Genomic DNA, 23,565 nt, shown 5'->3' on the forward strand with positions numbered 1-23,565 from the left:
ATCTATCTCCAAAGTACAGATTTGCACAATAGACCCTTACTGAGGGGTGAACAACTTGCTTATAATACACATACAAGAAATTTGAACGCATTCAGTTTCTGCTTCTTGTAGATATTTAACCCCCCATAATAACATAAAGCCATGAGACATACAGTAATAATATCTGGGTCTAACACAAAAGCTGGAAAATACAGAGCCAAGGGTGTGTGAGAATTTTTTTTTACTATAAAGAGTTTTACTAAAATAGGCACTCATTCTAGTAAATCGTGCACACATTTTACTAAAACATGTACTCATTTTATTATTTATTTTTTAATTTTACTAAATCGTGTACTTGTTTTGGTTTATATGCACTGGAACTAAGCCAGGCTGCGCATATACAAAGTTCCTCTTGATCATTGAGTCATTGTTAAAACACAAACAATACCTCTTTCCAAACGTAGTAGGCTAAGCAACACACTCAGAACTGAACAAATGGCTTGACACAGTGTAGAGCAGCCTTTCAGGATGACCACATAGGGGCCATCTCCGAAGTGGCTGCGACAATAAAAAATCACTTCTATAAAAATCACAAAATTGTTTTTTGACCTACTGATAAGATACTAATATACTTTGAAGGGGACATGCTATTATTAGCTTGTCGTCTTCCACTCACGCCTCATTAACATCTCGCACCATTGCAGAAGTTTTTTGGGGCCGTACTGAAGTACCTATCCCAAGGCAGGGACTTGATTCACGTAAAACTAAGTTCCAGTTCCTGCAATGGAAACAGCCCTATTTTAAAACATACCTTAAGGGTTTATGAAGGACCACTGCAACTCCACTGTTTACAAAAACAACAGAAACTTGTACTCATTTATTAATTACAAAATCAAACACTATAACAAAGCATACGTCAATAACACATGTAAAACACACATGAATACATTAGATGCACTGTTATAAATATAACATTTACACTTCCAAATACACATAGCTGTGGAACAGAAACAGCTGTGATGAGACCATGGGTATTCATTGGGTCTTTAAAGGACAAGAAGGAGTTTAACGGACACTACACTGTACATGTTACTCCTGACCAGCAGGAGTGTGGACTAGCCACCACCTCTCTTCCCATAATGCATTTCCACCAGGTCAGTGGCTGTGACAGCCATTGTGAAATAACACACCTGTATATACAGGGAATCTGCACGTGTGCAGACTATGCCACCCCAACAAATTCCACTGCAAACAGGTCCCTGGCATGCAGAGAGAGGTGTTGACAAATCTGGTGCAGAGCTCAAGACGGAGCTGCAGTGTGCATGACATCCACAGAGACGTTTGGCCAAGACATTAAACTCCCAAGTGCTGCAGGCATAAGGCCCATACTGTTCCCACTTTTGTAACAACACACATAACATGACATTACATTTAACTTTTGCTTAGGAATAACTTGATGTAATTTGTTACTTACTTAAATTTGTTACTTACTTAAAGACTCATACAAACACATACAAACACGCACACACACACACACACACACACACACACACACATCTACAAACCACATGGACACAAGCACCCACATACCATACATGTAGCAGCACCCCTGTAAATACACTTTGTGATACAAAAATAAAAAAAAATAGCTGAATTGCAATTCATTCTCCACATATTTATCATATTTCTAAGACACAGGGACAATGGACACAACAGCTCATCCATAAAACAGAGACAACAAAATGTGCCAGAGTGTGAACCATAAATTACAGAAGATTATAGACTTACAGTTAAGTGCTAACACATAAAAATGCAACATCTTCCAGGCACAATGGGTGATCTGACAACAGGATTATATGACTATGAGATCTGGCTAACCAAAAAAAAAAAACACAATTCACACATTCTACTCTTGGAACAGCACCAGACGAGAGAAAAAAAACTTTAAGGAATCTCTTCTTTGAAAGTGGATACTAAACAAGTAACCATGAGAGACCCTTTCCCAGAATGCATTTAGAGAGACCCCTTCCAAGAATGTATTTAGATTTTGTTTCTTTGTTTGTTTGTGTCAAGTGTTCTTTGCTTAGTCATCATCATCAAAGCTGATGATGACTTTCAGCCTTAAGCCTTTTGGAAAAAACAGCCAGTTTTGGGTTCCGCGGAGGCACGACTACAGCTTCACCAAACTGTTCACCCAGCGGGTGGCCACTGAGTCTGCACGCGCTCAGATGACGGCAAATACCCGGAATGCCTTGGCTCCAGGGGGGTTCTGCAAACTAAAGGAAGAAAAGGATAGAAAAAGGAGAAGATCCATGAAATACATTGCAGAGGAAGGACACTACAATAGCATAACACTTTTAGCTGCAGTATGTGACCACAGTCATGTTACACTTGGAGCCAGTGCACATAGTTTAAATTCACTCATGAAAGCAAATGATTATTGCAAACCCTAACACCTGCTGTGTGGACTCATTATTGCAGCCTGTGTGAACCAGAGAGCTGAGCGTGACATTTGCTGTGTAGGCAGAATAGTGTGTGTATGATCAGTGGTGCTGCATGTGCAGACACACACACACACACACACACACACACACAGACACACACAGACACACACAGACACACACACACACAACTCCATTTCCCGCTTCAGCACTCACACACATACACGCGCACGCACACAAAGATATGCACTCATGCTCAACCCCACCACACACGTATATATATATACACACACACACACACATACACACACAAACACACACAACAGCACTGCCAATAAGGCTGTGCTGTCGCAGTTTGGCCCAGTGTTGTGAGGTAATCAGCTGTGGTTTGATGAGATTACGGGGAGACAGGCAGCTCCTTTCCCTGCCCTCCACGCTAACTCACAGAGCCAAAGCACCTAAGACACACACACACACACGTGCTGGACATCAGACCTTACCACCTAAACTCCACCAACGTCACCTTCACTGTGTGTGTGTGTGTGTGTGTGTGTGTGTGTGTGTGTGTGTGTGTGTGTGTGTGTGTGTGTGTGTGTGTGTGTGTGCGTGTGTCTGTGTGTAAGATACCTCTTTAAATACCTTGGCCAGGGATGACAGATTACAGGGATTGCAATACTGTTAGATTAATTTGCAATGCCTCTTACAAAATAAAGCAGGAAGCAGGAAGAACAGAAAGAGAGATATTTGAACACCTGTGGCTAACTACTAGACCAGAGCATATGCATTAAAAAACTGTGCTGTAGCCCATATAGATTGGGCCTCAAAAGCTCTACTTCGGTGTATTATATACGTATTTTGAGAGTGCAATGCACCAGCTGCTGTGTTATACAGTGTAAAAAAACAATGACAGACATCTGCATGACATGGTTATGCTAATCTTGTAATAGAGCTTTTGAGCTACCTAGTGACATTACACTGTTAAAGACATCAGACAGCAGAGGACATTGAAGGATCATGTCTGTTTGATTGCTCCTTGATGGTGTGGACTGAGGTAAATGTGGCATTGCACAGGATATACTTTTTTGGGGTAATGGAGCACTGTTTACCTTTCTGAGAAGATGCCATTCTGGTAGGAGGCGATGTACTGTCTCCTCTTGTCCACAGACATCACATCAATGTATCCTCCAGACGCGTTCTTTATCACACCAGCATGGACCGCAGCTCTACAGATGCTGGATTTCTAAAAAAAAAATTTAAAAAAGGAAAAAACATGACAGGTCAAGACGTCATGAAATGATAAATTATGCATTTTTCTTTGTGCTAGTTGTATGACTCTATCGTAATGCTTACGTCTGAATAGATTCCGGTCCCAATGACTCGTGATATCTGAGGGTTTTCTTGCATGCAGTTCCGTGGGCAATAAATCCTACAAGACATCCAAAATGGTCTTCTTAATTGAAATCATTACACAGACTGTGTGCTCATTAAAATGAAACATTATACAATAACACCATTATGTATTATTATACAAACATTTTAAGCACAAAGCAAGTTTATAGCATATTCAATACGCAGAGTCGATTCAGTATGCATTACAAAGGGACATTCCAAGGAGAGAACATGCTCCAATGGAGTCAAAGTGCTCTCCAGTAGACTGGACGTAGCACATGAAGATTTCCAGTGACATGACTGGGTACTGTGGGGCAGGAGGATGATGATGAATATGTCACTGAATGAGTGCGGTCCCACCTGGGGCAGTATGTGTGTGTGTGTGTGTGTGTGTGTGTGTGTGTGTGTGTGTGTGTGTGTGCGCGTGTGTGTGTGTGTGGGGGGTCCCACCTGGGGCAGTGTTTGGCAGGCCTCTGGTAGGGACACAGCTGGGCCACCGTCGTCTCACATGTGACAACTTTTACTGCAAAACAGGGAACAAGTATGAGTGTGTATCTATGTGTGTGAGAGAGAGATAGACATGGAGAGAGAGTGTGTATCTGTGTGTGTGTGTGGGAGAGAGAGAGAGACAGACATAGAGAGACACAGAGAGAGAGAGAGAGTGTATCTGTGTGTGTGTGGGAGAGAGAGAGACAGACAGAGAGAGAGAGAGTATGTGTATGTGTGTGTGTGTGTGTGTGTGTGTGTGTGTGTGTGTGTGTGTGTGTGTGTGTGTGTGTGTGTGTGTGTGTGTGTGTGGCTGATTTGGCAACAAGGTGGCCAAGACAGTTATTATTAGAGCCCCATGGCGCTACACACCTGTCACTTTTGACACTGTGAACGCGTTGGCACTCTGGTACTTCCTGTGAATGACACATCCTGTTAGTGAAGCCTGCCATCACCAAGGCTCTGGCTGCTATTGCAGTTTGCTAACTGGCAGTGGCCAACACAATGCTCATTTACCCCAGAGACTGCACTCCATTTTTTAAGGATTTGATGAAAAACTCCTGCCTCCCTTGTCTGGACACGTCCATCCAGCCTCCGTCATTGTCAATTACTCCGTAATGCAGACCAGCCCGGCAAATACTGGATTGCTATAAAACAAAACATAAATCCCCTCAATATTAAAGTGTATTGAATATTATAAGTATTCAGGTTGAGACTGCTGCTAAGGTCCTCACCATTTCGTAATAAACAGTGCCAACGACTTTTCCTGTCGTATCTAGACACCCAGCTGGACACTCATACCTGCATTGACACCACAGAAAAAGTTCACAGAAAAAAGCATAATGTTGAGAAATTTGATCTTTCAAGTTTCTTTGACACCCCTTTTTATTTCACTCTAAGATGCTTTACCTGTTACAAGGAGTTCCCTTGCACTGATCACGAAGCTTGGTGTCGCAGTTCACAAGCTGGGCTGAAAAGACACAAAGCAGAGATCAGAGGTACTTGAGTTGCCTAAGCTCCAGCATGACGTCTTTACAGCATCCTCCCCTCCCTCCATCCCTCCCCTTTCCCTCTCTCCTCTGTGGAGGCTGGGTGCAGTGCACGGCAGCGCTGTGGGCTTGGGATGCCATGAGAGGGGAGTGTGGGGAGGACTTCCTGCTCGGCGGCCCTGGGGCTCTCCGAGGCTGGTCAGCAGCAGCGGCAGCAGAGGGGTCTCAGCTTTCACATGGGGCCTCCTCCGCCTCCACACTGGAGAGGAAGCAATTTAAGACCCGCTGGCTTTCAGCTCGCCCAAAGAAAACACACACACACACACACACACACACACACACACACACACATGAATGCTCACACACACACACACTTACAGTACTTACACTTTTACACACATTCTCACACAAACGCACACATTCACGCACATGACAGATCTACCAAAAATCTCTCAGCCTAAAAAAAGGTGACTTTCAATATCTTGTGTAGTAAGAATATTGAAAAAAGAAAGATTGGAGGGAGCAGGTAAAACATTTCAGCTTGCGCAAAAACCCGACTCAGCATTTCAACTGGTTATACCGCACCCTTCCATTTCTCTACTGATAAAAACTGTCTCAGTCTTAGCACTTATTGCCGCCACTGCTAGCATTCCTAAAAGCAATATATAGGTCATCCCTTTTTCAGACACCAGTTTGTGAAGTGTTCCTGTATTGTGTTTCCGGTGTGTCCATGTGTGTGTCCATGTGTTTCTGGTTATGTGCCACCATGCACTGGCCACTTTGAGCCTGAAATGTTAGAGCAGGGGCCAGCAGAGTGGAGGAGGCTGGCTACGGCTGGCTGTGGCACTTACACATCTGCTGGGTGCTGACCACCTCGTTCCTGTCCAGCTCCACGGTGGGGGTTCTGGTGGGCAGGGGCTGCTGGCGGGGCTGGGGTTGAGGCTCAGGCTGGGGCTGTTGGGGCTGGGGTTGGGGCTCGGGTTCGATGGAGTTGTTTTCCTCTCGGTCCTCAGAGGGAACCCGCCTGGACGTGCCGTCGTCTGTAAAGCAGCCAGTGGACATTGATTTTATGCAAACAACACACATACACACACATTTGACATTTGACTTACAGCAATTTCCTGTGTATAAAACGCATTGTGTATAAACAGCATGACAGTGTTTTATGCAAATAATAATTTTCCAAAAGTGTATTCACCGCACCCATGTAATAAACTGCAGCTTATTAAACATTACTTTATTGGGCCACAAAGCTCACTCATGCAAAAGTCCTTATGCCACTGATGCCACTATATTTTTCATAATACGCTAAAGATAGCCAAAGTCACTCATAGAGTGAATCAAATCTATGGAAACTAACGGTTTTGTGTGAAATTAAACACGGCATGCGGCTGTGGTATGCATAGAAACAAAGACAATCAGAAAAAAAAAATGTGTAGCCCACTCCTGTGTATTAACCTTATAGCTGAAGAAATGTTGCAAAATGAATGTATAAGCCTGTTACAGTTACAGTCATAAGCAAAAAATAACATTTTCATACTCCTGTTTTGGCCTCTGTCATTATATTGTACAGTATACACTGACACCATGATCTTGTTAATGTGATCTGTGGCAGAGGAACACAGAGGTTCCTTCAGTTAATGGGTGACGGTGCTCAGTCCTGGTGCTTCTGGTAGTACCTTTATAGCACAGGTTGTCCCTGCAGCCTCCTCCGTAGCTGGGCGGGCATGCTGAGCATGGGGTGCCGTGTTTATACGGAGAATGGCCCCACCAGTTCCCCCTACACGGGATCAGTAAACACACACACACACACACACACACACACATACACACACACACACACAGGCACACACATACACAACAACCAATCAGTTTCAACTGTAACACACCAAACAATTTTGTAATTTCATCTTTTTCCATTTTAATATGCATGGGGGAACCTATGGAATAAATGGCACATGGCTGAGGCGGAGGAGAAACAAGTTGCTTACTTAGGCGAGTAATTGCAGACCAAATAAACAGCCTTGGACCAGACCTGGCCCCAGACATTCATGTCGTAACACAAATTGATGGCACAGCCGATCCGGTTACTGGTGGCCCAGACGAGCTGAAAGTACACACACACACACCAAGAGACAAGCGCTATGAGCAAACACCACCTGAGAGAAATCCTACGCACCTGCATACCTTCTCTGGCAAGAGTTGAAATAAAATAAACGCTTGCTCCACCATGGTTCAGTTTTCCATGCAGTAATCTACTTTTAATTGCTAATCTTGCAGCCAGAAATGCAATCATGGAAATGTTACCACAGGAGTGTTAAAGCTGTGTGTACCTGTATGGGAGTGTAATTTGTACAAACTGGTCCTGCACTCCTGAGTATTACTATGAGCAAAATATATAAATGTATATCATAGTGGCATGTTAGCCTGGGTTTTCCCATGCTGCCTTGCGCGTGATTTTATTTCTAGGCACCCTGGATTCCATGGACTTCGTTTTCACCTCAACGAAGGAACCAATCACAGAACGGGGGCAGCAAGACGATGACGGCACACCGAAGCGGTTATGAGCTACGTACAGACGCATTTGATAGACATTTGTAGCGCCCAATAAACGGCTTTGGGCATTTGTAAACCACATTTCAAATACGAGGAAATTAACGTGTAGTTCCCAGACCCCATCTCAATGAGATGAGGTCTGACGTTAGCCAGGCTAGTGGCATGTATGCAATACGTAAGGGATAATGTATAGAACGCCGGTCATAATGGGAAAACCGACCCCAACGCCACCCCAGCCGGAGGGGTCTTGTTGTTCGCCCCTGAAGGGACTTATTTTCCCATAATGACCGGCGTTCTATACATTATCCCGCTTATTATACGGCTACTTGCCAAAACGAAAAAATAAACTCCACGATATGTCTCTTTACACTTAATTGTTAAATCAGCAGCACAAAACCCGTTGCCATTGACAGTGGTAATTATATGTTTGCAGCGGTAATTACATGAATTTATTTTACCGTAGAACGTTGGGAAATCCCATTCAAGTCAATGGAGCGTTCTACTAGCATTGTGAAGAGCCGTATAATAATAAACAATATTCCCATGTTTGTTGTGTACTTTCCTGCTGGGTAGATTTTGTGCTTACCTACAGTATGTGGTGTGTTAATATGTTTAATATTCCAGCAGTGTTGATCTTGTGTACACCTGAGTGTAAAGTGTTGTTACTCCCAGGATCTTGTGTGTACTTTAGTGTAGTGTGCATTATTACTCGAGCAGTACAGGTGTGTATGAGTGTTACCTGAGCGGTGTCGAACATTTGCATGGGTGTTACTCAAAGCATGATGACTGTGCGTGTACCTGTGTGTAGCGTGTATGAGTGTTACCTAAGCGGTGTCGACCATTTGCATGAGTGTTACTCAAAGCATGATGACTGTGCGTGTACCTGTGTGTAGCGTGTATGAGTGTTACCTGAGCGGTGTCGACCATTTGCACGGGTGTTACTCAAAGCATGATGACTGTGCGTATACCTGTGTGTAGCGTGTATGAGTGTTCCCTGAGCGGTGTCAATCATCTGCATGGGTGTTACTCAAAGCATGATGACTGTGTGTGTACCTGTGTGTAGTGTGTGCAGACCGGTCCAGAACACCTGAAGGGGCAGTATGGGTTACACTCCTGAGGGTATGGGAAGGAGTAGTCCCTGACCTCATCATACCACGCCTGCACATGGGACGTTGGAGGACGGTATCTGAGAAAGGACATATGAATGAATGAATGAATGAATGAATGAATGAATGGGTCAATCAATCAATTATTTGTTAATTCATTCATTTAGTGTAGTACACAATCAATCAGTCAATTTTTATTTACTATATGTGGACGTTAGTAATGTCATTGCAGTTGATCCATTCATGCTTGTATGCAGTACTCATTTCTTGATGAGCTGTGCTTGTTTTGCTTAGTAGATGCTTCACAGTTAGAGAGGAGTTACAGTTTTTCTTGATCGCTTTAATGCTTGTGTCAACTTTGACATCACGTTTTCAAAATAATTAACTCTCAGGTCTAAAAAAAAGCACCAAAATGACACATTTTGCTTGCAAAAGGCTCTTACTCTCTCAAAACATTTAGCATGCAGAGAAAACAAAACATGCAGCAAAAGCAAATTTTCAACACATCTTGTAGTCAAATCACTGTGTGATTTCAATCAATCATTACACACTGGACAACAACATTTGTTGCCTTAATTTTTGCTATGTCTGTGACCTTTGTAGCCTTAATTTTTGCTATGTCTGTGACATTTCTTTCTAATATTTATTTTCTGGTATCAGAAAAACTGTAAAAAGACTAAATGTATTGAACAAAAAAATTACCACATAGACAATTAGCACCTAGACAAGACAAATTTCATTGAACTACAACTATACTGTAGATCTAAAGTAAACACATTTTGTACTGTTTTCTTCACCAAATAAGCAGTACAGTACTTTCTCTAAATGTGCCTTAGATCCATACTTGTAAAAAGCAACACGAACAGACATAGTATCTCTTATGCTGTTCATTGACTTCAGTTCAGCATTCAACACTATCATGCCCTCTAAACTGATCACCAAACCCAGTGAACTGGGCATCAATACCTCCCTCTGTAACTGGATCCTGGACTTCTTAACCAACAGACCTCAGTCTGTTATAGGTTAGATAACCACACCTCGTTAACCATCACCCTGAATACCAGCGTACCACAGGGATGTGTGCTGAGTCCTCTCCTTTACTCCCTCTTCACCTACGACTGCACACTTGTACATGGCTCTAACACCGTTGTCAAGTTTGCAGACGACACTACGGTGATTGGTCCCATCAGCAACAATGATGAGACGGCCTACAGGGAGGAGGTCCAGCACCTAACATCGTGGTGCACTGACAACAACCTGGCTCTCAACACCAAGAAGACCAAAGAGCTCATTGTGGAATCTAAAGCTAGCACACACACCCCCATTTCTCATCAACAGGACTGAGGTGGAGTGTGTCACGTTTCTGGGTATCCACATCTCTGAGTATCTCTTTTGGACCCTCAACACCTCTTCCCTGATCAAAAAGGCTCACTAGCGTCTCTTCTTCCTGAGGAGACTAAAGAAGGTCCACCTGTCTCCTCAGATCCTGGTGAACTTCTACTGCTGCACCATCGAGAGCATCTTCGCCAACTGTGTCACAGTCTAATATGGCAACTGCTCTGCCTCTGACCAGAAAGAACTGCAGAGGGTGGTGAAAACTGCCCAACGCATCACCGGTTCCTCAATCCACCCCCATCAAGGCCATCCTGTTCTCACCCCAACCACAGACTGTTCACCCCACTCCCCTCCGGGAGGTGTTACAGGTCTCTCCGCACCCGAACCAGCAGGTTCAGAGAAAGCTTCTTCCCTGCGGCTGTCACCTAATGTTACTGCTACTACATTGCACATATCTGAACATGTTGTTGATACATTGCTCATACTACATAACCATATTTATTCTGCTTATAAGATAACTGCTAATACACTGCACATATTTATATTTAATTGATATCACTGTCTACACTGAACTATATTTCTTGTCCTGTCTATGCACCACCTATCTATACTTTGTATATCACATTGCAATGTTCTGCTTTTTTGCACTTCTGGTTAAAAGCAAACTGCATTTCGTTGCCTTTGTACTGGTACTCTGCACAATGACAATAAAGTTGAATCTAATCTAATCTAATCTAATCTTATGGATAATGAATGATTGCTGACTGAAGAATTGTACAAAGGAGTTTTCACACAGGTGAAAGATTCAGAGAGATTCAGACTTATGCAAGGTCTCTACCACCTGCGAATATATGTTTTCCTATTGTTTAGCACAGGGAAACAAATAGATTTTGGGGTCTTTGAATGACATCTGTTTAAACTGTTTTGCAAAAGGGTGTAAGAAATGTGTGAACCCAATGAAAATGTGTGAGCACATTTGCAAGAGATGACTTCTGCTGTGCAAAGAAGGTATTAATTAAGATTAAGTGGATCTCTAAGTAGGTTTAAGCAATCGAGAAAAACTGTATTGCAGAGCATCACCCATGTGATAGTGCATCACATCATGGGTGCAAACAGTACTGGACACTAAGGCAGGGATCACACTGACCAGCAGCAAGCAGTAAGTTTCCTATTGTTCTCTACGGTTCGGCAGCATAACGGTGGCAGCGCTAGTGTAACGCTAGCATTAAACTTGGTTCAACTTTCAAAGCGCAACGCAAGCGTATTCAATTGTGAGTTTAGGCAAACCATTTGAGTTACTTAGGAACGAGATAGAACTTATTATAGTCTGAGTGTTGCGTTACGCTTGCCGCTGGCCAGTGTGATCCCCACCTAATTTATTTTTATTTATCCTTTATTTTATCAGGTGATGTCCCATTGAGATATTCAAATCTCTTTTACAAGGGAGCCCTGGGGCAACAAATACACAAGTTACACAGAAACATGACAAGACAGACTAATAAGGACAGAATAGCATAGAGCTAAGAAAGACATCAGGACTAGACAGACCAAAAAAAAAACAGTGACACAAGTCAGTGACACAACAAACAAAACAGATTTACAGTACATGTAAAAACAATTTAAGAATGGCATAAAGGGGTCATTGGAAACATATGCACTGTTCAAATTTGGATTGTTTAAGTAATTGTTTAAAATGGTCAAGTGGGATAAAAACAGAAAGCTTCAAAACTTTTTGGAGCAAATTCCAACACCAAGGAGCAGCATAGCTAAAAGCAGTCTTACCAAATTCAGTTGTTATACATGGGATATTTAGAGCCAGAGTGTTAACGGAGCGGAGATTGTAAGTGGAATAATTGCAGGTCAACAGACTAGTAGGATAGCTGGGTAAATTACCGTTAATAGCTTTATAAATAAAAATGTGCCAGTGGAACCATCTACGCAGACCTAAAGAGCTAAAACCAGTCATCTCATAAAGACGACAGTGATGAGTGCGTGACTTGGCTTAGTAATGAACCGTAGTGCACCATGGTAGACTGTGTCAAGTGTGTGCAGTGTGGTAGAGGCAGCATGCATATAAATAACATCCCCATAGTCCAAGACTGGTAGGAAAGTGGCACTGATCAGTTTTGTCCTAGCTTGGAGAGTAAAACAGGATATATTCTAAAATAAAAGCAGAGCTTTACTCTCAGCTTTCTCACTAATTTATTAATATGAACTTTGAAGATTTGCTTTTCATCAATCTTTTAATTACTGAAATGTGATGTGCCACGATTTTCTTGGTTTTGATGTATGTTCTGAGCAAAGATTCTTAGAGCGCTCTGCTCTAAGATCTTTGGTTCTTGGTGTGCTAACGATCAATGTTTTTTGTTATTATTCTAATTCTATTACAGAACTTTTAAATTCTTCAAAAAGAAAATAGAAATGGACCCAGACTATACTGACCTTCCCCAGTGGACCCCCAGGTTCTGTCCAATCTGAGGCAGAAGTCCAGCTGGTCCGTGCTCCCAGAGGCAAGTCTCCGCCCACTCTTCAGCTGACCGCTCCAACTCAGTGTCCCACACCTGACCAATCACAAAAGAGGGGCATTTGCACCATGCAGTACAGTGTAATACAAAAGTATTTACCAACACAGAAAAAAATGTATTGCCATTAATAGTATAGTATAGCATAGTATAGTCCATATAGTATAGTATAGCATAGTATAGTCCATATAGTATAGTATAGCATAGTATAGTCCATATAGTATAGTATAGCATAGTATGGCATTAGTACAGCTATACTATGTACAGCTATTCTATGTAGAACAAACTTTGGATTCCTGACATTTTTTATCCCACGGCTTACTGGTAGGCTACTCTCAACCCTTCTAGCCAGAGAGTGGTGGTGGTGGTGATAATTAACTAATCCAGACAGCTGGCACTAGACACTGTGGTGGATTTGCAGGCACTCTGTTCTCTGAAACTAGTCTCCACGCCTCTGCCCTTCTCACTTGCCCACGCTGGACTACTGTATGCCAGCAGCAGCAGCATGAGATACATTACAGCAATCCACCAGTAGTCCCTCAGCATTCTACTGCTGCTGAGGTCAACAAATAACCAAACACGGAGGGACCTCGAGGCCAGATGGAAGGACCTGAGTCAGTTGACGAGTCCCATGAAGATTGATTGATTGATTGATTGATTGATTGATTGATTGATTGATAGATAGATAGATAGATAGATAGATAGATAGATAGATAGACAGACAGACAGACAGACTGACATACAGACTGACAGACAGACGGACAGACAGACAGACGTCTGTCTCTCTACATGTCTGTCATTCCTGTCAAGCCATTGGTTTACTACACTGCTGTCCCTTTTTTAACTATGTGTCCTGTTGCCAATTCGGTAAAGAAAATGCATTATGATTGATTCAATTACAGCTGAGTGCCAGGCCTTTGATGCCAGATGCTCCATTATGGCTGGAAAAAGAGACCTCAGTGTCCCAAATAGTACCCTTGCCAAAACACTGTTTTCTCTAAAAATGTATTGAAATGCACACACACACACAAACACACACACACACACACACATCCACATCCACAAGCACATACACACACCCACCCACCCACCCACACACGCGCATGCACACACACACATTCACACACACACACTCACGCAGGCACACCCACAAGTACACACACACTCACACACACACACTCACACACACACACAAAACAATGCTGTCCTTGTTGAAATGCCTTCCACATGTTGCTGAAGCCTGCAGGGCTTGGTTTCTGCCCTGCCACTTGGACTGCCCACTCCTTCAGTGGCTGTTTTACAGTTAATATCGAGTTCCCATTCAGCAGACCCAGGAATGTCAGTCAGTGGGTACCGCGGCGCTCACTCAGCTGACCCAGATCCAGAGAGTTTAACACAAACACTGAGCGCTGCTGTTACCCTGCTTGGTGACTGGTTTGCTTAGAAGTGCACCTTCACTTCACTCAGAGGAGTGGACAACACAGTCTAGAAACCTGTTGAAGTAGGAGCTTGAACCAGTGAGCTTGAGGGGATTTGGTGCCTGTGTGTGTGTGTGTGTGTGTGTGTGTGTGTGTGTGCGTGTATATGTAAGAATATGTGAGTGTTAGTTTGTGATGTGTGTGTGTGTGTGTGTGTGTGTCTGTGTGTGTCTCTGTGTGTGTGTGTGTGTGTGTGTGTGTGTGTGTGTGTGTGTGTGTGTGTGTGTGTGTGTGTGGGGTGGGTGTGGGTGGGTGTGTGTGTGTGTCTTTTGTGAGTGAGTAAAGGTGTGAGCGTAGATGTAAGATATGTGAGTGTTAGTTGGTGATGTGTGTGTGTGTCCATTTGTGTCCATATGTGCCAAAATGTGTGCATTTCTTTGTGTGCATGTCAGTGAGTATACATATGTGTGTGTCTGTGTGTGTGTGTGTGAGAGAGGGAGATGCTGGGTGCCTACTCAGTCATTTCACACCTTTCCGCCTGGAGGTCCCAGCACTCTACAGCATAGTAAAGTTGCCACTGAGCCTGCAGTAAAGTAGCTGTTGTGCCGAGAAACAACGGCTCTGACACTAATCCCAGCATGCACACCTGGCCAACGGATGTCTGGTCCACTGGCATGTGCACGTTTCCCAGCATAGCTTTTTTTCTGGCATAACACAGTCACACACACACACACACACACACACACACACACACACACACACACACACACACACACACACACACACAGAGTTGGAAAATGTTGCAACGAGTTCCTCTTATCTCTGATGAAAAAAAACTAAGAAGTTTTCGAAATAGCTATTATGAGATTTTATCTTGCCCGATACACATCTAGCTCTTGCAACAGGTACAAGCCAAATCTGACTCAATTTCCATCGGCAGCAATACAATGTGCACATACACAACCTCTATTTAAAGAATGTCCATCCATTGACCTACACAAGTAAACTGGGCCAACATTGTCCTTTAAATGAACCAGCTAATCCACTATGGCCGCCTTCTCCTCAACGCCACACGAAATGAGAATTTCAAGACGTTTTTCTGCAGGATACAGGACTCCACAGCCACTGATACATAATCAGAGTTGGGAGAGGGAAAGAGTCTACACAGCAGAAAACCCGAGCGTGAACCGGCCTCCCCTCCCCTCCCTCTCCCTTCCGAGCGCCCCAACAATCACAGCAGGGGGGCCCCCAGTTAGACGACCGCACTTAGCTGGGCTCAGTAAAGAAAAACATGCCTCCTGGTCCCCACTGGCCGCTCCCACGCAGGCCATTGTTTAGGTCATTTAACACCTCATTAGGAGCCGAGGTGGCTCGCTCTCATCTGGGACCGCTCCAAGTTAGCCGACAGGCCAAAACATGAGCGAGTTGTGTTTTTTCCATGTCCTATGCTAAGGCTGACAGAAGGTATGTTGAAGGTGTGTGTGTGTGTGTGTGTGTGTGTGTGTGTGTGTGTGTGTGTGTGTGTGTGTGTGACTGTCCATGAAAAGAAAGAGGGAGAGAGTGCAAAGGACGGAAAGACATACACTGGCAAAAGACTCTGATTGAAAGATGCTGTGGTCAGGAAGAGAGAGACCCAGAAAGAGAGAGAGAGAGAGAAGAAGAGCGAAGAAAAGGACAAGGAGAAAGAGAGAGAAAACAGAGGGTTCTGGTTCTCCCGACTCGACCGGCTCCTGTTTCCCACAGACGCCCCCCTATGCTGATTGTTGTGAGAATCCAGACGTTTATCAGCTCCATCTGCGCTCCACCACTGGGCTCCATCACATTCCACATGCCCATATCCATCACATCCTCCTTATCAAATCAGCTGCACTCGCGGCCCAGGCCTGACCCACTTTCCCCCGGCACCGGAAGACAATAAGCAACGCTGCATTTCCTCCTTAGATGAATGTGTGCAGGCCTGAGATTTATGGCATTGTGTCAGTGGCAATATTATTTTTAGACGGGTTTGGGACACCGAGAGGCTAAACAAACAGTTGAAATAGAAGCCTAATCCTCATTTTTCCATGTGAAAACAATAGCCTGAGTCTTAAATAAGGGGCTTGAGAGAGCCCATCTGCACATGTGATGGTATGTGTGTGTGTTTGTGTGTGTGTGTGTGTGTGTGTGTGTGTGTGTGTGTGTGTGTGTGTGTGTGTGTGTGTGTGTGTGTGTGTAGATATATATGTGGATTTAAAGAGATGCAGTCAGACCTCTCCACTCTCCACTGCTGGCTAAGTGTGCAGCCTCTGGAGATGATGGGCATGAGCTGAAAGCTGCAAAGTGCCAACACCTCTTAAAAGTGACTCATCCAGAAAACTCCCTGGTCCGAGGATGTGAGCCGGTGCCAGGGCAGGCGTGATGCCAGGCGGGCAGCGGAAGATGGAGTGACCACAGTGCGGGGGAGGGGTGACATCACACCCGGAGATGTTGCTGCCACACACACACACACACACAGAGAAACATGCTAGCATGCAGGCACATACACACAGACACATACACACACACACATCCAAAAGCACACACACAGCAGTAAAAGACAGTCACTCCCTTTATTTTCCTCAAGCATTCTACCTCTCGCTCTACACAGCTCAGGCATTATCTCTCTCTCACTCTCTCTCTTGCATTCTCTTACAATCTTTGTTTTGCTTGTTTTCCTCCTGCAATCTCTCTTCTCAAATACCTTTACCTGCCTTCTTCATTTGAATCTCTCTTTCCATCTCTCCTCTCTTGCTCTCTCATCATCTCTGTCTCTGCCTCTCTTGCTTCCTGTTGCACTTATGCACTTATAAACACAAACTCTTTTTCTAATCTCTCTCTCTCTCTCTTTATTTATCCTTTTCCTGCTTTCATTTCCTCTTTTTCCATCTACATCTGTTCCCTCTCCCCACCTTCCTCTCTCTCTCATCTCTCTTTTTATCTGCCCCCCATCTCTCCCCTGCGTTTACGTGTGAAGTGGGTGGAGCAAACAGCATACCGGTCACACTGGCACCACACGAGAGAAGACAGATGAGGAAATAGATCAGCCCTTTTCTACTGTGCTAGAAGTGCAGAGGCAGTAGCAAAACCCTCTGTTGAGCCTCATTAACATTGGCACATGATTTGATTTGGAGAGAGGACAAGAGACAGTCTTGGAGGACGGAGAGATACCGACTCAGGGAATATCCTAAGATGACCCTCTTGTCAAGTACTCACATCTCCCTCCCTCAGTTCGGTTCTCTCAAGCTGCATGCCTTTCCTTATATTCCCCCCATGGTGCCTCCCCTGGCTAAAAAAACAACCCATTGTAATAGGAGACACTCTCTCTGCAATTTGCTGGCTAAGCTTTCTCTCTCTCACTCACTTTCCTGTCCCTCTCACTTGTTTTTACCTGAACTGACAAATTAAGAGAACCTCCACTGGTGTTCTGAATGAGATCCTCCACAGATCACAGATCAATTATATAATTGCACATCTCAGCAGTTATTACAGACTCTGAGGAGCAGACATCTGCTCAGACTCCTGCACTGACACGTTTGTTCAGCTTGATCCAGAGGCAACACACTGTGATTAACGTGCTTAACATGGCACAAATATGGTAGCTGTTTTGCAACTCTAAGTGAAGTGAAGTTAGTTTAGCATGCATTTTGATATGGTAGTAAGGTATTAACACTAAATCTGAGTTGTTTTTAAAGGATTTGCCAACAGCGCAGCCGCAGTCAAACAAGTGTGAATCTGTCTTTACTTGCACATGCATCACTGTAACACCTGAAGTGTTCGTCCTTCATAAAACTGCGTAATGAATAAAATATGCATCTACCATGTGCTCCATGTTGGAAGACTGGGGGTACACCTGACCCCTGAGTTTGTTGTGCAGGTCCAGGATCGCTTGCATGTCGCTTTGACTGATGGCTCTCTTCCCGCGTTGTTTCGCCTGCCACCCGTCCCCGTCCTCATCCATGTACTTCTCCAACAAGGCGCTCAAGTCAGTTGAGTTGAGGAGAACCATGGACAACACGGTCTGGGAAAGTATCAGGAGACAAACGCATCGGAGCCATTCGTGTGGTGAGCTTTTCATTTCTGCGTGAGGCCAGTAATTCCACGACTCTGTTGAACAAGAAGATGTAAGAGGTGTCAATCATTTGCATCAACTCTGGCACCAGGCGTGTTCCTGGTTATCTTTCAAAGTAACAATCTGGCGCCGAGGTATCCTCGACGTGGCACAAATATCTGCATTTATTTTTTAAGACTTCCTCCACATATTTCCCTAGTTAGTATTGAGACCAACACCAAACAAAACAAGACAACTTCCGCAACGATCAAAAACAGGTTCGAAAGTCGCGAGTATTTCTTGAGAATGACATGCAGGTGTTAAGCGCTACTACCACCGTATGGGGTCAGTTACGCATGCTTAGGATTTTTGTCACAATCCTATTTGGCACACACGTGCAGAAACTCAGTAGACTGAAGCTCAAAATAAACGAACTTAACGCTTTAAAGGTGGCTTGCTCGTGATCATTAGGCGTACTCTTACTTTGCTTCTATTCCGTGTCGCAGATCCCGTTCCCACCGGCAGACTTCAACTCATATGTATATCGTGAACTGCAAAGAAAGTAAATTTGCTAGTTCGACTACCTTGCAAACAGCGTGCGTTGCCCGGGGACTCGGTAGAGTACGTTCCGAAATGATGATACCAGTAAAGTGATGCTGAAGAGCTAGTTGCATGTGATGAAAAGTCAGAAATCCTGAGATGTTTCTGCGAGACGCTTTGTTTAAGCCTAATTCGATTTTTCAAAAGTGAAATTGCAAATGAGTTTAAAGTGCGCTGAAGGGCTGATTGAAAACTCTTGGGAGGACTAAACTGGGCTGGACGAATGCACCTAGACTCATTCAGCAAACCACAGAATATCACGTCTTATTTATCTAGTACTTCAGTGTAGTGACAAGTGACGTCTTAAAACCACACCTCTGACTACTATTGCTCCAGCCCATCTGTACCCAGAACCGTTCCAGTCTGGCCAATACTACAATACATCACCTATACAAAAGACCGTTACTTGAGGTCGCAGGAAGTGAAACGCTGGGTTGTTAACTGTGTGTATGTGTGTGTGTGTGTGTGTGTGTGTGTGTGTGTTTGTGCACGCCTGTGCGCCAGTAGGGAATGGTTGTGTTTTTGCGCAAACGTCTCTCTCTCTCTCTCTCTCTCTCTCTCTCTCTCTCTCTCCCTTAATACACACACACCACACTGACCACCTGTATAGTTAGGATAGAGTATGAGCGATTGTTTTATTCCGTAAGACCGTATATATACCTCTCTAGTCTCTACTGAAACGTCTCCTGACGAGCCAGACCCACATCAAGATGCTGCAGCTAGGGTGCGTCTAGAATACATTTCTAGGCTAAAACTGTTGATTACTGTCATCTATTCTAGGCTATCCAACCCTGCGCCCATACCATAGGCTAGTAACGCAGCCTACCAGAAGACACGTTAGACTACTTAATCAGTGTTCTGTAATATATAATGGAATTGAAGCTGATTAATATTTGAGGTTATTTTCCATGTTTGTAATTTATTCATACCACAGAGTCGCCTGACACCCCTCCCTAATCTTGAATATTTATCTAGTAATCTAGCCATAGGAACACATGAGAATTACTCTTACGAAGAACACTTCCCACTCAACTCCTGAGTTTCCACAGAAATCAAAATGTTCACTCTGGCCAACATCATTACACGAAACACTAAACATTCAAGCACTGGTTTTGAATGAACACGAGTGTATCTGTATTTGCTGTCATTACAAGTTGGAAACAACTCTGTTTTCTCTTCAATCATGCTCCACTGTACACACCAATAACAGACGAGGTGGAGCAGACGAAACAGCGGAGACTGCCGCTGGAGCTGGAACATGTGAGCGCACAGCTTGCAAGGGTCTGGTCTGGTGCTTCGGAATGACACATCGGCTGACCGGCCTGGCTACGGCGCAGTTCGGCCCCGTCTGTCCACGTTAGCACTTTCCACCCGCAAGTGTTTTTCCTCAGTCGCATTCGTCACTACAACTTCACTTTTCTGTTAATCCCTAAATGGACCTTCTATACCATTATGCACAGGGACCCACCGCATTCAGAAACCCTATTAAACCTGGGTTTACTGTCAGTTCGCTAGGTCACTGGCTGAAGCCTTTGACCACAACCATCACAGCAATGCGCAGCTTCGAGGCCACGGAGGACCCTCTGCTTAGAGCAGCTGAAAAAGCAAGGCCAGCGTTTTACTTTAGATTCCAGAGGAGGCTGACCAAGTAACAGTAATTCATACAACAGTGTAAGGATTTATCTACACGTCGACTGCTTTTTCTCATATTGTACAAATATTGAATCAGACACTTAAAACATGCGCTTATTTTTAACCTAACCACCTACACCGTGTTTTATAGTTGAAGCGAGTCTTGTTAAATTAGGGAATCTGGGGTTGTTTACTATGTGGGTCTGTAGCCTACTAAGCATGCACCAGCTCGTTGTGGGTTAAAAGAAAATATTTAGCGACCTCTCGGGTTTCTCTCCTCACGTGACTTACGATGTAGTGGATTTACATTAGCTTAAGTATGGCTGACATTACTTGACAAATGTCCGTTGTAGACTAGTGGCGCATGTTAAGATGGAGAGAATACCAATCGCTGTAATTTTAGGGACTCCCTTAGTTTTGTTTTCATTCATCTACAGTGAGTCCATACAGAGCAAAGTTTCCCATTGCTCTCTCTCTCTCTCTCTCTCTCTCTCTCTCTCTCTCATGCACATAAAAACAAACTTGCGCGCACGCACACACACACACACACACACACACACACACACACTCGTGTGTACTTCCAAGGAGGAATGCACCGGTTGAACCCAGTAGAAGTTTAATGCCAGTGCTTCAATAGCACCCTCCATTGGTCGGTTTGCATAACTACAATGACTGGCTTTGCTCTCCCTTTGTGTTTTGCATCATTATTGTTAAAATACATGTACTGCACACAATCATGCGACCTAGATATTTTTTATGACACGAATCTGTTTCCAGACTATCTTCAGAATATTTTTTATATCTATATGCAAATGATCGAATGCCAGTGAATATAATCTTGAATGGATTTGGCCCAGAAGACAGATCCACGCCAAATGTCGGAAGTTACGTGGATTCACAATCACGACTGATAGTTTTAAACATGTACCAGCAGATGGCAGTCTTATCCAGAAAACCACAAGCGACTGTCAAGATGCAGGTTTAAGCACGATTCTGCATCTGCACAGGTTATGCTGTATCATAGCAACTCTGAACGTGTCAGTTATCACAAATTATTATTTTCCCCTTCTGTCCTGTCTGTCTTTTCTGTCTGGTTCATGGAAAATTGAACAGCTGTGAAGACAATTGTACAATAATTTAATACATGTAGTTTTGAAATAAGATTGTTTCGGACACAGATCCATCATGGCAGGAAAAAAACACTTTAAAACTGTGCACGCACAACTAGGTTAATGGAAATACTGATACTTCCGTGGCAACAGGGTCAACCATGAGTCACTGAATATCCCATAGGAGGACAGAGATGACTTGGCCGTGGTCAACAGACACATCTGTGACAGGTAAATAAATAATAATGGTTTGTGAAAGTGACCCCACCAATAAACTGCAGCACAAAGCTCAAAGGCCAGTGTTCATCTCTCCTCTGTGTGTCTGTGCATCCATCTCTCCCAGGAGTCAGACACAGCCTCTATTGTTAGCAATGATGGGGTTGGGGGGTGAGGGCGGTCATTTGGGTCCATCGAACGAGCGCTGCTATCGAGAGGTGACTGGGTTTGTGTGTCACAAAAACAACCTCGGTGACACTGGGTACATAAAGATTTAATATCAAAGACGGGAGTCACATGGACAAAGTATTTCTATCTCTCTCTCTCTCTCTCTCTCTCTCTCTCTCTCTCTCTATCTCTTTTTTTCTGACCCTGAAGAGGACGTTTGAAATTCATGGGAAAGCCCGCCATCAGATTTTGTGTCACTTTTCTCCGTATAGTGTTTCTGTGCGGACATTGATCTTGGCCCGCAGCGATGCTCAGGGATGTGTGTGATGTGCTCCCAACATAAGCCCCCAGGCCTGTGAGGCCCCTCTCTCTCTCTCTCTCTGGGGGAGCACTGGTCCAACACAAAGAATACAGTAGGACATTCAAGGCAAACACAGGACACGGGTCACCCCTCTTCACCGTTTATGTTCTTTAAGAACTCATTCAACACTGTTCTCCGAAATGACAGCCGTGAGCCTTTTAGCATGAATGACCTTCCTTTCCCCAAGCACAGAGACGATGTCTAGATTTTAACACATGATTACATTCATGTCAGGTCCAAGGAGGACATAGACTATACATTTCAACTTAGAGGTTTGCCAATTCCATCGAATGTCCTCAATAATACCTCCATAAAAATGACTGCCAGATTTTATATGTGTATACTGTATTCTGTGGTATTTGAGGTGTATATTCAAACGCTTTGCACTGAATAGAATGAGTCGATTGAAAGACAGCCATCCCTGGCACCAAATTGTATTTTATTACATGCATGCTTTGTGAAATATCCTTTAGCTTACTGGGCCTTTGCCTCTCACTTCATCTTTATGGCCCACATGAAATAGAACACATATGAAACTCATTCACAGTTACGTTACAAAACTGATGGGCTGACGTCGGTGAGTTATGAGGACGTTGACCCAACCAGACTGCATGCTGGGAATGAAAACAAGCATCCTGATAGCCCGGCTGATCTCTGCGCCTGTTTGGCATGTAGGGCTGTATGATTTTATTTCAGCGGAGGTGAGAGGGGCCTCTGGGTTGGTCGGTCAGTCCAGGGGGAGGTGGAGGCGGAGGGCCCCAGCAGATGCCCCTGCAGCCGCGGGCACCTCACCAGCAGAGGAGATTTACTGCCGTGAGAGCTTTCACATCTACACGCCAACATCTGCAAAGATCTCAAAACACACCTCTAATCTGAAACATTAGCCTCTGTCTAACAGATGTGTAAACACACAGACACTCATACACACACACACACACACACACACACGCGGCAGGTACTCCCCGCTGACCCTCTCTTGAATCGGAGCAAGGAGAGGGGGCAGTTGTATTTTCAACACATTGACTTCTGTATGGGTGTTTGGCCAGCGAGGAAAGATTCACAGGTTTGTATGTGGTGGAGGTGATGGATGAGGAAGGGGAGTCTAACAGGTCAGTGGGAGAAGGCCCCAAACATACAGCAATATAGATGCACTGTCACTCATAAGGATCATATGGATCTGTAAATTTGCTGC

At 44.1% G+C, this 23,565-nt stretch overlaps 1 protein-coding gene across 3 annotated transcripts; it reads right to left on the reverse strand.

Annotated features, from left to right (window-relative positions):
- Positions 1-857: 857 nt before the first annotated feature.
- Positions 858-20,164, reverse strand: crispld1a (cysteine-rich secretory protein LCCL domain containing 1a). Of its 3 annotated transcripts, none has more exons than XM_048266356.1 (15): positions 20,089-20,164; positions 18,057-18,343; positions 12,724-12,842; positions 8,894-9,026; positions 7,276-7,391; positions 6,964-7,064; positions 6,136-6,324; positions 5,205-5,265; positions 5,030-5,096; positions 4,812-4,942; positions 4,668-4,711; positions 4,260-4,332; positions 3,771-3,846; positions 3,527-3,660; positions 858-2,255 (listed from the first exon to the last, which is right to left on the reverse strand). In XM_048266356.1, exons 2-15 carry the CDS (start codon positions 18,312-18,314, stop codon positions 2,204-2,206), a joined length of 1,554 nt encoding a protein of 517 aa, XP_048122313.1. In that variant the 5' UTR covers positions 18,315-18,343; positions 20,089-20,164; the 3' UTR covers positions 858-2,203. The 3 variants fall into 3 exon arrangements, with proteins under 3 accessions (XP_048122313.1, XP_048122312.1, XP_048122311.1); XM_048266355.1 differs by lacking the exon at positions 20,089-20,164 and adding an exon at positions 18,872-19,107; XM_048266354.1 differs by lacking the exon at positions 20,089-20,164 and adding an exon at positions 18,771-19,107.
- Between the last annotated feature and the right edge of the window lie 3,401 nt (positions 20,165-23,565).

The sequence above is a fragment of the Alosa alosa genome, chromosome 16 (genome assembly GCF_017589495.1).
Source record: "Alosa alosa isolate M-15738 ecotype Scorff River chromosome 16, AALO_Geno_1.1, whole genome shotgun sequence".
Lineage (NCBI taxonomy): Eukaryota > Metazoa > Chordata > Actinopteri > Clupeiformes > Clupeidae > Alosa > Alosa alosa.